Consider the following 17,233-nt stretch of genomic DNA (forward strand, 5'->3'; position numbering starts at 1 on the left):
AAATAGGAATAGTCTAATATGATGATAATTTTGGTACTAATGATAAGTTAGAATGAAATGGCACCTGTTGTTGGGTGAAGTGAAAGCCAATAAAGATTCTTGGTAACTGTTCCAAGTCAAACCTTTCACCAAACTCTTAAACCTCTCTTCCAAATTTCTTCGTCAACTCTTTAGGACTCAGCGACAGAGACTGAAGCTCATTTTTTTGTGCCTAAAGAATTTGGTGAGAATTTCCCTGTTTTTTCTTATTACTGTTAACTGCTTCACCAATCATTCATTTTTGGAATGCACATTTTGACCACAATGTCCAATTAAAGCCACAAAAACTAACTCACACTATCACATACCAAAATATCTAGTTTTTGGTACATCACGCCACACAATTTAAAACTACGTTTCAAGTGGAGACAGATAGTTTTGAGAGAAGTGGATTTCACTTTTTTAGGTTCTTAACAACTCCAGAAAGAAAGCAAAACCTGCTCTTGTTATCTGCATTTATGATGTAATGCAAAGGACATGAGAATTTGTTTGCTCCTTCCCTCACTGTTATTAATGACCAATCTCTTTCTTTCTGTCACTTTCTTTTTCCCTCCATTACCTCTTTCTCTGTCCCTCCTTATTAGTACAGAATTAATTAGCATACAAAAAAAAGATTACAGAGAGTACCATTACTTAGCAGCTGAAGTAAATAACTTCACCTGTTTTCCTATTATTCATTTATGAATGGGGTATCTAGGCTCTATGCACTACTCACTGTTCTTCAAATCCATCAATTTCCCTTTATAATTCAATTCAAACAAAATTCTTAATACCATCTTTTGCTGACTAATCAGGTTTTAGCATTCAATCTTCATCTAACTAAGGCTCTAGCATTCTAGATATGCACATCGCACCACATAAAACAAAACAAATTGTAGATCTTAGCATTAAATCCTTGAAATTGAAACATCTTCATTCATCCGTAATTGTTGTCACTCCAAGCACCGTATTTTCACGTTCATAAACATCACTGTCTTATATTATCCACATAAGTAGAGTTCTAGTAATTCTCACTGTTATCAAATTTTGGTGTTTTTTTATTTTCACAAGCTTGTTTTTTTATGATAATTTTTCAAGTTGAGCTCGATAAAAGTTCGGAAACAAAATTGAACATGTTCGGATTCATGTCCAGCTCTGTGTTTTACCATTTTGACCAACCCTGGAAAAGAATGTGGTACCCACGTCGAAGGTTCGGAGCCACAGAAAGACACAATTTTGTGACACTTCGCATACCCAAACCGGTCATTTCAACACACAACACTTTCCGGACACGTAAGGCATTTAGAGAAAGAGGGAGGGTGTTTTGGTAGTTTTGTTGTTCCCTTATGTTTTCTCAGACAATGATTTCCGTTCAAGAATGGCTTGCAGAGTTGGCAATGTCCTTCTTCTCCCTTACCTCACCGATCCGTACACTTAACCTGATTTCTCACTCTTTGTCTCTTCCCTTTGGCAGTTAAGCTGCTCCAATCCACACACCCACCTAATTTCTTTCTCTAAATTCTAATACCTCCCAAAAAGTAAACAAATACTACTCTAACAATCTCCATTATTTTTTGCTACTGGTTTCTCTCATAATTCGTTCATTTAATGCTTCCCGGCCCACGCGCACATTCATTGGTTTCGGCAGGAGAGTTATCAGGCAGAAGGGGGGAAATAAAAGTGGAAAGAAAGTAACTTGTTTTGGGTTTTCACTGTTTTAGTGTGAGGAAGATGCCTCTGGTGAGGTTGCAGGTGAGGAATGAGTTCAGTTTGGGGCAGCCTGAGTTGTACAGAGAGGCCAGCAGAGAGGACCCTAAAGCTGTGTTGGATGGTGTGGCTGTGGCTGGTCTTGTTGGGATCTTGAGGCAACTCGGTGATCTTGCTGAGTATGTTTTCTTTCAATATCACTTTTTTTCCTACCTGGGTTTGTTTAAATAGGTGAAATTTGAAATTTTTATGCTTATGCGAGTTGTTTGCGAAATGGGGTTGCTTAATTTCTGTAGTACCAGTCTATAATGGGGTACAGGGTTGGAGGTTGCTGAGAATGTTGGTTTTAGATGTGACAGAATAAGGTTGGATTTCATTTAGGTTGAAAGGTAATTAGCCGTTGGAATTGAGGTCGGCCTTTTTCTGTATTTGGGCCAAATTCCAATTGGTAAGTAGCTAAAATACTCTTTGACTTTTGTTTTCGGTTGAGCTTTGTGCAGAATCTTATAGGTTGTGTAGTGTGTACAGCTCAACCTTGGTTGCTCTCTGGATAATCCCTCAAACTCATTTCGCCTTTTAGAGTTTGGTGGTTCACGAGCTGCAATGCTTTCATGGAATGAATCTGTCAAAAAAATGCTTTCTTGCTCCTTCTCGTGAACTAACTCTTGATTCTTTCTTCCATTTCTTCTTGCTGTTTTCTCTTTTAACTGAACTTATACTGTCATCCTTAAGCTAAACAGCTGTAGGTACAGTCCACAGTAGAAGGAATTTGATTGCCATTGTGAAAATTTTAGTTTTTTAGACCTTCATTACTTGTTTTGATCCAAAAAACTTGTATTTGTATTTAGGTTTCAATGAAATGGGACTATGGTTGGTTCTAGAAGAGTTTGATTTTAAGTTGCCATGTTTGTGTTAAGCTTGATGGCAAAGTTGGACAACAAAGCAATTTGATTATATTTTTTATTTTATTTAAAGAGCGGAACGAATGTGGCTGTCTTGTGTGTTATTTCTCAAAACTTATCCTTGCTGATAACTGTGACATTTACTCTATAATTGTTGAAACCTTGTTCAATACCTATGTGATTTTAGTCGAAGTAATTCTAGTTTTCCTTTTTTATTTAATTGTATGATGTTCATAAGTCACAGTTTTTTTTAAATGTAGTTTTGCGGCAGAGGTTTTTCATGGTCTGCAGGAGCAAGTATTGACAACAGCTTCCAGGAGTCATAGATTGATGGTTCGTGTTCAAAACATTGAAGCTTCACTACCTGCCTTGGAGAAGGCTGTTTTGGCACAAACAAGTCACATACATCTAGCTTACACTGCTGGTATGGTTATTCTAGGCAATGATCTCAAACTATGTGCTTACTGGAGAGTCTGTTTTCTTTACTCTTAATATGTTATTTTGAATTCTGAAAGTTATTGCTTTAGAAAATAGAGTTTTGGTATTTTTCCTAAGATTTGAACCAATGTCCCTCTAGAACATATCTTCAAATAAATTTGGACAAAGAAAATGTGTTATGTTTTAAATTAATACAACCTAAATAATTTTGTAGAATGCAAATTACTACCGGTTTTACAAGTTCTGACAAGCTTATCTATGCCCTGAGTTAATAAACAAGAGTAGCATTTGAGATGGCTGTTCCCATCTTATATATTGGAGCATTTAACAAGCTTCTTAGATTTGTTTCCTTTAATAGAATCTTTTGATATATCAATCATCACCAAAGACGACTAACTGACAGTCTGACATACTATAATCTGTATCAATGAAGTAATGTGAAGAGCTTTCACGGGTTTGTCTAGTATTGTACTGATCAGGCAGCTGAATCATATTGAAGTTATGTTGTTTGATATGAATTTTCTTTCTATTTCTTTACATGGTTCATGATATCCACTTTAGTTTGGTTTTCTCTTTCTTTTGCATTTGTCAAAGGGAAATTTCTTTGAGAAATTTCATTTGTCTGAGTGAGCCACTGTTAAAATATAGATCTTTGTTAGTATGCAAGCCCTTAATTTGTTAAAAAACCAAAACTTTAAGAAAGCGGAAGATGCCATGGTTAGTTTAGGATTCATGCCTTTAGTATATTCAATGAGTCATTTTTTTGTTATTAAATGGAGGCTGGTGATTGTTATTAAATGTACATATAATGTAGATTATGTATAGTATATATCAATTTTGTATGTGAATTGTGATTTGTTTGGCATGCCAGCTGCTCTGCGAAAGGTGCTAAAACTCAAACTTGTAATGAATATAATTTTGAAAGTAAAGTTTATTTTAGATTATTTTTAATCTGATTACAATCAAGTGGTACTAGGCTAGATGTATGAACTTTTTAGATAGCATATATCCATATATTTTTATTTTAAATTGTGAAATACTACATTATTTTTTACCATGGTTTCAATGTTCAAAGATTATGGTTGTCCTTATTACAGAAGTTTCCTTTCAGGTTGTGAATGGCATCAACGCATAAAACCTGCTCAAAATCATTTCATTTACAATGACTTGCCTCACTTTATTATGGATTCATATGAAGAATGTCGTGAACCTCCACGTGTACACTTGCTTGATAAGTAAGTTAAATTTCCTTCCCCCATTGTCTTTTTTGTTTGAGAATAACAATATTAATTAGGTACTGAAATAAAAATTTACAATCTTGTTCAAATTAGTGGTGCATACCTGAACTTGCTAACTATTTTTAATTTTTTATGTTGTTTATATAATGTATACTATATACATATAAAGTCTGAAAAAAAGATAAATTTACTCAAAATTAATGACATTCATACTTAACAATACAACATCATATCATAGTTTTCTTAAACAAAACATAGAAATACAGTCGAATAGAAATTTCTTAAATAAGAATCATGATCAACATCTTCTAAATCCAAGTCTTCTTTACAATTTTCACTGCTATGACATTTATAGATTTCACTTTTGGAATTACAATTCCAAAATTAGCCCCCTGAAAAGCCTTTAATGCCTCTGTTCTGAGTTTTTTGTTGCGTGAACATGTACCTCCCCTATAGTGCTGCAATTTAGTCTGCTACAACTGCTACACTAAATTGCTCCACTGTGGTAGTTCCTGTAGCAAGCAAGGGCCACTCTGCACCACTATGCCACTATATAACACCATGAAAAACTATGAGCAAGATTAGTTGATACTTTTTCTTAGACTAAATTTTCAAGGTCAAGATGATAACAGAAAATACAGTCCTATTTGCCATCTCTGTTCGGTTTTGAAAGAGTTGAGTTATGTCAACTAATCTTGCTTAAATTAAATCAAGTGTTCTGGACTGGCTAATGAAACATTCCGTGTGTCAATCAGATTCGATACTGGTGGCCCAGGATCTTGTTTCAGGAGATACTCGGATCCAACCTTCTTTAAAAGAATATCCGCTGATTCAGATGAATCTTACACTGAGAAGACTGAGAAAGCAAGGAAATCTCATAAAAGCAAGGTACTACGATGATCCTAGCCTTTCGGTGACCCAGTTTCTTTCCAGTCATATGCATTCATTGATTTCTTTGCAAACAATTCCTTGGAGCTTAACAAAAACTGTTGGACAGAAGAAAAGGTCGCGAAGGAATGGAGAAATTTTGAGGGGTGAACAAAGGCTTAGCAGCAGTGGCAGGTATTATATATCTACATCTATAAATGTCTATTGCAAAGTTATTGTTGGCATACTAGTTATTCATTCAAAAGCAACACTTATATATTGTATGACTACCCAGAATGCAATCTGTTTCTTCTGCTATCAATGGGCGGACTTCTTTCTCCCAGACAGCCTCCACCATAGATATGAGAACGAAGTCAGATCTAGAACACTATTCAAATTCGTTTGATTCAAAGTCTGGTGCTGGCTACATTGAATGTGTTTTCCATCCGAGTGATTCTGTGCGATCTGATGAGCCAGATTATAAAGAACCATCCTCTAGTAGGCTGACACAGAAAACTGATACTCTTCCATCGGTATCTTCTCATATAGAGGATAGGATTTCACATGATTTGTTGGAAAAACGAGTTGCCTCTAGTACATCTGGTGTTACTTGGGATGAAAAGGAAGAGATAGTGGAATCTAAAAGTCAAGCTTGTGATAGAGATAAAACTCCAGAGCGGCATGTGGAAAAACATGACTCAGATATGAATGTGAATGAGGATGTTACCATGACAAATATTGACCACAATCATATCCTATTTAATGAAGAAAGCAACCCGAAACTAGTCTCCAACAGGGTTCAAACTGGTGATATTGACAGTGAACCTGATAATTACGAGGATGCTCTCAACACTATTGAATCAGAGTCTGAAAACGATATTGATTATATAACAAAACGAGAGGTTCAACAATTCACTTCAAATGACACTCACGGAAACACTGAAGCTCCTCCTAATTTACTGGACAATAATTTATCTGATGTCATTTCCCAGACTGAATATACTGCTCCCATAAATGAAGAAACAGCCAAGGATTTAGCGGAACCACTTAAAGATAATCATGTTCTCGATCTTGTATCAAAGCCAAATGCATCTAATTTGGTATCTGTAAGTCCATCAGACAGCGAAAACTTAACAAGAGACGCCACATCTGTCAACAGAGAAGCTTTCAGGGATTTGCCCGAGTCACTGCAAGATACTCCTTCTCTTACATCAGAGCCGCATGCATCTAATTTAGGACCTGTTAGTCCATCAGATGTTTCCGATAGTGAAGAAATGACCAGAGATCCAGTTTCCTTCAACAAAGAAACCTTTGGTAACTTGCCTGATTCATTACAAGAAATCCTTCCTCTCACATCAAAATCAAATGCATCTGATTTGGGACTGGGGAGTCCATCAGATGTTCTTTATAGTGAAGAAATTGCCAGAGACACTGTTTCCTTCAACAAAGAAACGTTCATCCCCGACTCATTGCAAGAAATTACCCCTCTCACATCTGAGCCACATGCTTTTAATTTGGGATCTGGGAGTCCATTAGATTTTACTTGCAATGAAGAAACCACCCAAGACACAGTTTCCCTAAACAAAGAAATGTTCAGTAATTTACCTGAGTTTATGGAAGAAGTTCCTCTTTGCACATCAGGCCCACATGCATCTGATTTGTCATCTGTGACTCCATCAGATGGTTCTGTTAGCAAAGAAATAGCCAATACCATAACTGAATCACATCCTTCTAGAACTCCTGCCCGTGAACTGGTTCCTCACACACATGAAAATTCTGTTTTGGATCACTCAGTATGCGCGAATACCACCTATATTGGTCCGACTTCTGTTAATGATGCTGTGTCAACACCAATTGAAACCAATGTATCATCTTTTGGTTCTAATAGCACTACTTTGCCAGATGAGGAAGCAGGTAAGATCAGCTCCAATATCTGCAAATATGAAGAGACACGGAAAGAGTCTTTGGCTGATCACTCAGTTAGATTCTGGACCAATGGTGGATTATTAGGACTTGAGCCATCGAAACCTCCTGATTTTAACAAGTCAAATTCTACAAGTCAAGGGCCTTTGAGCACAAAAGGTGAACCAGATGGTGCTTCAGGTCACAATGCAATGCAAAAGAGCGATGTTTATAAAGAGGAACAGGAATCAACGTTAGCAGAGGTTGCAGAAAAGATTCTAAAGGGGCCAACTTCTAGATTCATAACATCAGGCCATGTTGATGACCAAGCTTGTACCTCTGAAAAAACAAATGTCAATTCTCTGCAGAGCAATGGGTTTGGTCAGACCGAAAGGAACGGGTCAGGGGAAATCAGAGCAATTGCTCCTGGAAGTGGTCTCCCAGCGGCCCCTGATACAAAGGACAGCACTGAACCCGACCAAGGAAATGGTGAAAACTCATCACGAGTGTTTGGACTTAGTCGTAGATTACTAATAAATAGTTTTCAACGGAAAGTTTCATTTGATGAAAAATCTGAACATTATAATTCTCTGAAACAAGTTTTATTGGAACAGAGTGGACAAAATGGTATTGTGGAACAGTCATTTCCTGAGACAAACACTTTCAAAGAGAAAGCTGGTTCTGTATATCCTATGAAGTTACTTCCTCCTTCACCTCCACTTGAACATATGAAAATATCTTTCCATCCTATCATTGGACTAGAGACCTCCAAACTAAAACTTAAATTTCCTGATGGCAGTAATCGTCATGAAAGCGTAAACGATATATTTCCTTCTTTCCAGTTGGTCCCTGAATCTTCCATTCCTCTGGATGGCTCAGTTTCTCACTCTGACGACGACGACACTTTCTGTAGATCATCTCCGTATATATCCGATGATTGTCGAAGCCCTCGCTCTGACTATAACTCTGATCAGTGGGAATCTGATGAAACTCCTGGAAGCAGTGACCATGAGGTACATGATTCTCCTCGCAGAAAGTCATCAACCGAGTCTGTGTCCAATGATGATACCAATGTTAAAAGTGGGAACGGTACATGTACTGCTAATGGCGTGGAACATTCTTTATCCAGGCCTTTACTTGATTTTCCGAGTTATGATAATGTTAATCCTGCACTTGAGAAAGAAAGTAAAAAGCATTCCAAATTCAATAATGCTGTTATGCTACATGGGCATGCAGAGCCTACAGCACCTCCACCACCACCTCCACTTCCTCCAAACCAATGGTGGGTCTCAAAACCACAGTTGGATATGACAAATGAGACACTGCATTTTATATCTGAAGATGTTGAACTTGTTAATGATCACAGTCTTCCAGATTCCACTGTCTTCCAGCAACCTAGGTTCACCAAGCTTGAGCAAATACAAATTAATCACGATGATCATGAGTCTTATGAGAACATTATATATAAGTTGAAGAACAAGGTAACATTTGTTCTTACCTTTTTCTTGAACATTTAGTTTATGCATCAGTGATGAACATTGGAATCTAACAGCGGATTCATCTCATTCGGCGTTTCCTGCAGCCGGATCAGAAAGAAACAAACCAGTTGAGAATGGGAAAGGAGACAGATGAAAGAGAAGATTTCCTATATCAAATCAGGACAAAAGTATGTAATCATGTTATTATCTCAACTATTTAATGGTAAAAATAAGCATTTTGGTCATCCACATTGATATAATATAAGTGTCATCAAGTTTGTCCTTCACTATAAATACATCAAAATGGTAATTAAGTACTTGAATTTTTCACATCAAATTAGTTCTCAAAATGACAAAAGTTTACTCTGGAGTCTATATCATATCAATCCAGAACATGATCTTGCAAATTTATCTGTAAACAAAGTAACAATGTTTGTTGTTGTTAACCTTTGCATTGTTGGTTCAGGCCTTCAACCTGAGGCCCACAGTAACAGGAAAGTCAAATGATGCAACTGGTCCCACTGCCAACGTCAAAGTTACAGCAATATTAGAGAAGGCAAATGCAATTCGTCAGGTATATGTCACTATACTCTTGTTATCTATTACTGTAATTGGTTCATCATTTTTGTATCTAATTAGTATCCACTTTCAGGTCGTTGCAAGTGATGATGGTGAAGATGATGATAACTGGAGTGATACATGACATTTTTGTTTTTGTTTCATACATGAGCTGCCCCTTATGTTTTTTAGCCTCCTGAAGTGAAGTTGCATGAGGCTTTGTTGTATGTACGCATGTGTGAATAAATCTTGTCTATTTGTTATTAATTTTAGTGCAGTTTCTTTTATTATCGTATTCGTATGATGAATGTGTTTTCATTAGTTTTTACTTTTGAATCTTTGGGCTGTGAAATTACAAATCCTAGTGGTTGTTCATATCATACAGCTTTATTTCAAATGGTTCTTTCAACGGAAAACATGTTCTTGAACAAATTTTCTGTTGGTGCTACTAATTTTGAAAATGTCTAGGTAGCTCTAGTGATTACATTTCTCTATCATGGTATTTATATCTTTTATTTATCGTTGGAAACAATGATAGATTCCATTGGAGATTATGATATCTTCTATTTCTAATATACTTTATTCATACTTAAAAATGATATTACAAGAATTTGAATCTTGAACCACGTGAGTGCATGATAGTAGTCATCATATTGTTCTAGTAATATTTTAATGTTTTTAACTGATAGTTAGAAACTAATTTTAGTTTTAAGTGTAGAAATTATGAAATTGAATTTTGTCAATCTTTAATTCTTTTTTATGTATAAATATTTGAAGTGCAGGTGTTATTTAATGATTCAACACTTTATTTATCTTCTCTTTTTATTGGTAGTTAGTTGGTGTGAATTGTAACCAGATATATATATATATATATATATATATATATATATATATATATATATATATATATATATATATATATATATATATATATATATATATATATATATATATATATATATGTATACTTATTATCCAAACCATGCATTCCTGATAATAAACTGATTTGGGTAAGATATGTATCGTAGAAGGGACAGAAAAATAGATACAATTCACATGGCCAAAATATTTTGTTTATAGAGATACTCTCATTTTACAGCTAATATTTTGTCTATCACTTCAGATTTTTAAGATATTTGAAGGTAGACTAAAATTGCCGGCTCATATATTTGATTTTTTATGTTTCTTGAATGTCAAACCTCAAAATAAGAGTTATTTTAATTTTGTATTATAGTGTATTTTATATTATTTTATGTTATTATTATTATTATTATTTTATTAATATCAATTCAATAACAATTAAGTTGCATTTAACTTGTTAAATGTTAAACTAATGTCTACCAACATCTATTTACTCTCTCATTTATCTAAAAAGATCATTAATGTGAACTCAATGAAACCTTAAACTTCAAAGAATAGTAGCAATGTGTAAAACAATTTTTACGAATAACTAAACTGTTTGTAATATTAAAAAATCTAATATACATATAATAATTCAAAATCAGAATCTACTCGTAAGAAAACTTAAAACAAATTAAAGTAATTCCTAACATTTACAATATAATAATAAATAGTAACAATAAATCAAAATGCTTTTCTTATATTTACTATATCAAGTAATAACATAACAATTTTCATCGGTTTTTCACCTCTAATATTTTCGTCTATGTAACTTAAATATTAATAAAATTTTAGCATCTTCTTTCTAAAGGTACTTAATCAAGTGGTCAATTGTTAAAAAAAATATTATTCTCATTAATCCAATTCATTTAAAAATAAGAAATTCACATTTCACAACATAACTATCACTAGGATTATCAAATCATGGTAATTTAATCCATATATTACTACCAATCTAATCGCATAATAAACATTATTGTAACATTTATAGATGTAATTATTAAAAAGATTTAGAATTATAAATATAAATTAATTTAACCTATATAAGTAAATAATAAAATTCAAGTGTTTTTAGAAATCCATTCAGGAAAAATTAAATTCCGCTAACCAAAATACAGTAAGTATAAACAACTTTTTCTACTTTTCATTTTTTCTTTCTAATTTCCCACTGGAAGAATTGTTGAGCGAAAAAAAAAATTGATAAGCAAAATTCTATTTGATTTTCCTGTTGAGTGGTTTTAATAACTTGTGATCAACGAAAGCTTAAAAGGAGAGAAAAAGAATTGAAGTCAATTGAGGAAGAAAGAGAAGAATGGAAGATGCAATAGTTAATGACTTCTCCTTCAAACATTTTCTAATGACATCATTCACACTAGTTATTTACACCCACCATCCTTTTGTTTTTTTTTATTTCAGCCCATAATTACAAGTAAACTAAAATACTACCCAAACTCTTAAAACATTTCCACTAACTACACCCCTTCCCTTTTAAACCCTTACAACAAATAACACAATACATATATAATGAATGGATCACACTAAAAAAATCTAAATTATTGGGTTAGAATTTTCACATCAACTAGTGATAAAACTAATTTACAATATATAAGTTTGTACAAACTTTATTTTATAAATCAGTTATCTAGAGTTGAATTAGACTTAAAGTTTTAACATGACATCAGAGTCATAAGTTATAATCTATCTCAGTGACATTTATTGTTTGTTAGATCTATTATGTCATCTGCTATCAATAAATTTGTTATTGTTGGGTTTTATTATATCGGACCACACATTGATTAGAAATAAAATCAATTCATAATACATAAGTGAATCTAAACATTACCTTACAAGCCAATTTTGTAAGTTCACTTCTTAACACCTTGATCTGTTAATCATTAGATTACATCATAGTTAATTATTTCAAATGCCTAAAACAACTAGTATTTGATTTTCTCAATATAACTAAACATTATGAAAGAATTTCAAAGCCTATAGCATGTGCATTCTTCAACAAATGTATCCAACAACAAGTTGATATTGAAAAAATTGATAATTGCCTAAGCTTGCGCATATAATATTAGTGAATCTAATATTTTATTAATTGCCCAATTTTATTTGATTTAACTTTTTCTTGCGTAAAGGAAGAAGGAAAGTGGAAAAGAAAAAAGTAGCAATGAACAAGGAGTTCGAATTCTGTGACCAGATTAGATAAACAACATTCAACTTTTCCCTTATTTTAATGAAAATCTATGACTATGATGTTTTGCTCCGATATAACTTTATACGTGGTGATTGACTTTAAAATAATTCCCAGGAAAAAAGTGTATCCTTTATCGATAAAGAAAGGTAATTGATGCTTCCTAATCTTCATTATAAAACAGAGTAATGAGTTGGAAATGGGGTCACTTTTCAAATAAATAATATGAAAACCCCTTTAGTTAAAAAAAGACATATAAAAGTATCATAAGACAGAAAACGTTGTTGGCGTACTAAAAGGGAACCCGACCCACAACTAAATTTTATTTGATAAAATTAACCTTTTAAAAGAATATTTTTAAATTTCTCACACACTTGTATAGTGTGTAGAAAATTCTTGGAGAATATTTTGCGAGATTTTCTATTATTAAGAAATTGATTCAATTTTTTTATTGACAAAGCATTTTTTAAATAAAGAAATACATTAAAGTTTTGGAAAAATCTATTGGTACCTGAAAAGTTGGCTTTTTGTGTGAAAAGTTATACCAAATGGCATTAAAGGATGTGACTTTAACAATCAATATATCTAAATACAGATAAAAAAATTGCACGATGTGTATTAGAATATGATTGGTCAATGAACTACGATCCTTTTAAAAGACACAAAAAGTGAAGCCTAGATCATTCAACTCACGTGTAGAATATGTATCCCTCTGCTTTTGTAACAACACCACTTCAAGGAAGTGGAGCTTCTTAAATTAATTTCCTTCTTTGTTATGCAACTTTTTTTTACATTAATTTCCTTGAGACAAATGTTTTATATATATTAATGTCGGAAATAATTCAAGTGTGAATCAAAAAGTCTGAAATTGGATATAATAGACAAAGTTAAATACCGTATAAAAATAAAGATTTATAACACCATTATCTTAAGATTTTGAGATAAAAATTGTGTCAAATATTTTATATATGTAAAACTAATATTATATATCTAGATCCACAATCTCGATAACTATAACCATAATTCATATAAAAATTTATATAACTCAACACTTAACTTTGAAATTTTACATTATTAAATCAATTAATTGATGTTATAGCATTATTTACTGATATCATTTTTTCAAATTGTGGAAATTTTCTAACCAAAATCGATTCATGATTATTTTTTATCAATGTTGGATGATGTCATTTTGATCAATGTTAGTTAACATTTTTTTTAATCAACATTAACAATTTTTTACTAATACTAAAAACAATTTATTTTAGTTAATATCCACTAGGTTTAATTTTTAATTGATATGGGTCGTGGTATTTTTTGCGTTTGACAGTCTATTAAATTTTCTTTTCATGTTTGCAAAAGTTATTTTTTTTATCCATATTAGTAGTGTTATTTTTTCTTTCAAAGTTGGTCATAAATTTTTTCCTAATGTTGGTTGTGGAAATTTTCCGTCATCATCGTTGAGTAAGATTTTTTTAACAATGGTAGGAAGACAACATTTTCAATGTATATTGATCCTGAAGTTGGAAAAGAACCCACCCACTGTTGTCAACAAAATAGCATTGACTAAGGTAAGCTAAAATAATTATGGTCAATAATGAGAAAATTTTAGCTAACAATTGGTCAAAAACCATATGAAGACAAGACTGTTAAAAAACAAAAAGAAAGATAAACTTGACTAATGGGAACTAAAACAACTGTGATCAATATTAGTAAAAAATAATCTTACATTTATTCAATATTGTTTAATTTAAGCTACACTTAAAGAAGACTTAACCTTTTTGTGTAAGAATATATATTATGACATTTTAATTCTTAGAATAATGGATTATTATTTAGTAATAAAATATTAAAAATTAACTTCAATAATTAAGAAATAATTTGAATGATTAATATTAAAACACTTGCGAGAGAGTACAGAAGATGATGCAATATTTACATTTTGTGCTATGTATATGGCTCACACCACAATCAATAACTTATCTAAACAATTACCGAATCATGATTATCATACTCAGCAGCATAATCCATAACTTAATTATTCATTATCATCATCACCTACCAAAGATCCTTATTCTCCAAACTTCAATGCCAAGTTTCCCAAACAAAATTAATCATATACAATATTATTCCTTTGCTTCTCCTTCTCAACTTTTTTTAAAGAAGCTATAATATTAATAACACAGAATACAAACCCTCTTTTGGCTAACATAATATTTTCGAGCTGGCTTACATATGAAAATAGAATATAAGTATATATATAATAAAACTCTGATGACTTTTTCAACAATTCTTTTGCTTTTCTTTCCATCCACTTATCAAATGGAAAATTACTTTTTGACTACTAAATTTTGACAACTTTCTCTTACAATTTTAGGTGGTATCTTTCAAGTAATTTTTTATTCTTTTATTTTCTCATTCTTAATGTCCTAAAACCACTTAAAAAATGTCATCTAATATTATAAAAGAAAGTTGTGAAAATTGAATAGTGAAAGTCCTTATCAAATAGCTACCACTACTTTTCCTTCTATCTTTTACACACCTGGATTGGGCCAGCAGTGTATGTATACATTTTAGCACTGCATGCTCATGACGTACACTATTATTCATGTGTACAAAAAGTTCATCCATAGCTTTTCCAATTTCTACTCTTCCAAAAAACCCTTTTAACTTTTCTTCTTTTTCTCTTTTCCTCTTTTATTTATTTTAATTTCGCAACGCACTTTATATTCCACCTACGTTTTGGCGTTTTTCACATCAACTTTCTGCCAAAACACCCAAGCTTTATCATTCTACTAACTATTATATACCCTTTTACCTTTATTCCTCTCTGCATATATAAAAATACCTTCAGATTTTTCCTCTTCAACCCCAACCAAAACCTTCTTCACTAACAATAATCCTTTTTTCTCTCTCTCTTTTTCTGTCTCTGAAAATGGCCCAAGTAGGCCAAGCCAGTGAAGGGATTAAGCTGTTTGGAACAACGATTACCTTGCATGGCAGAGAAAGAAGAGAAGATAGTAAAGTGAGTGAAGAAGGAACAGAAGAAAAGAGAGCTGATAGGATCATACCATGTCCAAGATGCAAGAGCATGGAAACCAAGTTTTGTTACTTCAACAACTACAACGTTAATCAGCCAAGGCATTTCTGCAAGGGCTGCCAGAGGTACTGGACCGCCGGCGGAGCCCTCCGCAACGTACCCATAGGCGCCGGTCGCCGGAAGGCCAAACCGCCGTGCCATGACCCTGCAGGGTTTCTCGACGGTGGACTCGCGTCCACGGTTCAGCAACAATTTGGTTTGGAAGAGAGGTTGATCTTGGATCAATGGCATGTTGCCACCATCGCTCACGGCGATTTCCGGCAGTTTTTTCCGACTAAAAGGCGGAGGATAAACTCAGGTGGTCAACGTCAACCTTGTTAAACTATATATCATCTTCCATTGTTTTTCCTTATTTATTTTCTTGTATAATACACGGACCATTTTCGTTCAACTTTTTTATGTAAGTACTGCTTCTCAATAAAAACACAACGTACATGTAAAAGGTAATAATTGATAGAAATATAACGCTTGTAATTTGCACATATTGTATTTTTAATTTATTGAAAAACCCCAAAAATTATAATATTACATGCATATTTAGTCTCTTTTTCCTTTCATCTCACTCGTATACTCATCTAAAGCGATTAACGTCAAAAGAAAAACATGTTCCATGCACCAAGTGAAAGAGTTTGTTTTTGAAAAAGACATCCTTAAATATGAACACGGAACTCGGAAATTTTTCATTTTTCTGGAATACTGATGACCCAAGTGAAGTGGTCGTGATCCAATTATTTGATTTCTGTGTGGAAAAATAGGATTAATTTGTGGTAGTCATTGTATATTATATATGAAATGGAGGAAAATGTCTTATGGAAATGGTTGTTATTGCAGGTGAGCATGAAAGTCAAAAAGAGTTTGTTATCACAGAACATAGGAATGAGATAGAAACGAAAGAGGGTTTAAAAGGCAGGGACAGTGTAAAGCTTATCTGAACAACAAGTTTGAATGCTCGAAAAAAGACACGTCAAAGGAACAAATCGTGTTCTAATTATTACGGACGTGAACGGTTGAGATGATTTGTGAGTTAGCAAGATGTTCTAGAATTTGCACAAAATCTATATATATAGAATTAATTGAAGTACATTAATTGGTTTGCTTTGACGTGCGATCCGCAAAAGCCAGACGTTGATTGATGTAAACGTGAACGCGGAAGAAATGGTCAATGAGAAAGAAAGAGAGAAGTTTATAAAAGAAAATACCAAAATTTTAGGCAAATTGCACTTTTATTATTATTTATTTCCTCTCTTCTTTGAAAATTAAGGAATTTATCCGTCTTTTGTTCACAACTTGGTTTAGATGCCGGCCAAAACGTTCAATCCACGGTATCTATGTAGCAAAATAATTTCTAGTTAAAATATAATGAATATTCTTATTTCTTGTTTTATAAGGAGTAATGTGGTCAAATTGTTCTTTTATTTTATTATTATTATTATGGTAATAATTATATGTAGATAATTGGATAAGATTTGTAAACTATGTTGTACAATTAGTTGGGTAAGATTATTAGAATAATGATATGTAATTAAATGCGGTCAAATTGTGAAAAAGTAGTCTCATGAGTAATCTATTTTCCTTCTTTTATCAATTAAATTAAATTCCTTTTGTGTCATAAGGATATTACGTACAATATGATAACCCGTTTGAGGCAGAAGTCAAAAAAATATATATGCTACTAGTTCTTTGCCTTGCTTCAATTAATGTAAATTGTGTAATAAAAATAAAATTATCTCACTCATTATAAGTTCATTCTATTGTAACATTGTAACATGTCATGTCGAAGAATAATATATATATATATATATATATATATATATATATATATATATATATATATATATATATATATAAGTTAACAACTCAAATCAATTAGTATTAATTGGTTAATATAAATATATATTATTTGTTAAAAAGGGAAGAAAATATGAAAG

The 17,233-nt window shown here is 32.6% G+C and overlaps 2 protein-coding genes across 6 annotated transcripts; both read left to right on the forward strand.

Moving 5' to 3' along the window:
- Nucleotides 1-1,376: 1,376 nt before the first annotated feature.
- On the forward strand, nt 1,377-9,395 carry WAVE2 (SCAR family protein). 5 transcript variants are annotated; one of them, XM_028061828.2, is made up of 10 exons: nt 1,377-1,904; nt 2,888-3,051; nt 4,177-4,300; nt 5,059-5,191; nt 5,301-5,365; nt 5,466-8,354; nt 8,439-8,553; nt 8,625-8,738; nt 9,017-9,124; nt 9,203-9,395. In XM_028061828.2, exons 1-10 carry the CDS (start codon nt 1,750-1,752, stop codon nt 9,251-9,253), a joined length of 3,918 nt encoding a protein of 1,305 aa, XP_027917629.2. In that variant the 5' UTR covers nt 1,377-1,749; the 3' UTR covers nt 9,254-9,395. The 5 variants fall into 5 exon arrangements, with proteins under 5 accessions (XP_027917629.2, XP_027917626.2, XP_027917627.2 ...); XM_028061829.2 differs by having other exon boundaries at nt 1,379-1,904; nt 8,655-8,738; XM_028061825.2 differs by having other exon boundaries at nt 1,378-1,904; nt 5,466-8,553.
- A 5,645-nt stretch (nt 9,396-15,040) lies between these two features.
- LOC114176959 (cyclic dof factor 4-like) lies at nt 15,041-16,386 on the forward strand. Its single transcript, XM_028062161.2, has 2 exons — nt 15,041-15,603; nt 16,137-16,386. The coding sequence occupies exons 1-2, from the start codon at nt 15,141-15,143 to the stop codon at nt 16,235-16,237; spliced, it is 564 nt and encodes a 187-aa protein (XP_027917962.1). The 5' UTR covers nt 15,041-15,140; the 3' UTR covers nt 16,238-16,386.
- The last annotated feature ends 847 nt before the right edge of the window (nt 16,387-17,233 follow it).

The sequence above is a fragment of the Vigna unguiculata genome, chromosome 3 (assembly GCF_037176805.1).
Source record: "Vigna unguiculata cultivar grain cowpea cultivar isolate G323 ecotype 2 chromosome 3, ASM3717680v1, whole genome shotgun sequence".
Lineage (NCBI taxonomy): Eukaryota > Viridiplantae > Streptophyta > Magnoliopsida > Fabales > Fabaceae > Vigna > Vigna unguiculata.

What these genes read in the sequence shown, in the direction of transcription:
- WAVE2 (XM_028061825.2), top strand. Translation starts at nt 1,750, where the DNA reads ATGCCTCTGGTGAGGTTGCAGGTGAGGAATGAGTTCAGTTTGGGGCAG. An exon ending in CGTGTACACTTGCTTGATAA is followed by an intron (nt 4,301 to 5,058) that starts GTAAGTTAAATT and finishes TGTGTCAATCAG; the next exon opens with ATTCGATACTGGTGGCCCAG. An exon ending in AGGCAAATGCAATTCGTCAG is followed by an intron (nt 9,125 to 9,202) that starts GTATATGTCACT and finishes ATCCACTTTCAG; the next exon opens with GTCGTTGCAAGTGATGATGG.
- LOC114176959 (XM_028062161.2), top strand. Translation starts at nt 15,141, where the DNA reads ATGGCCCAAGTAGGCCAAGCCAGTGAAGGGATTAAGCTGTTTGGAACA. An exon ending in AAGGCGGAGGATAAACTCAG is followed by an intron (nt 15,604 to 16,136) that starts GTGGTCAACGTC and finishes TTGTTATTGCAG; the next exon opens with GTGAGCATGAAAGTCAAAAA.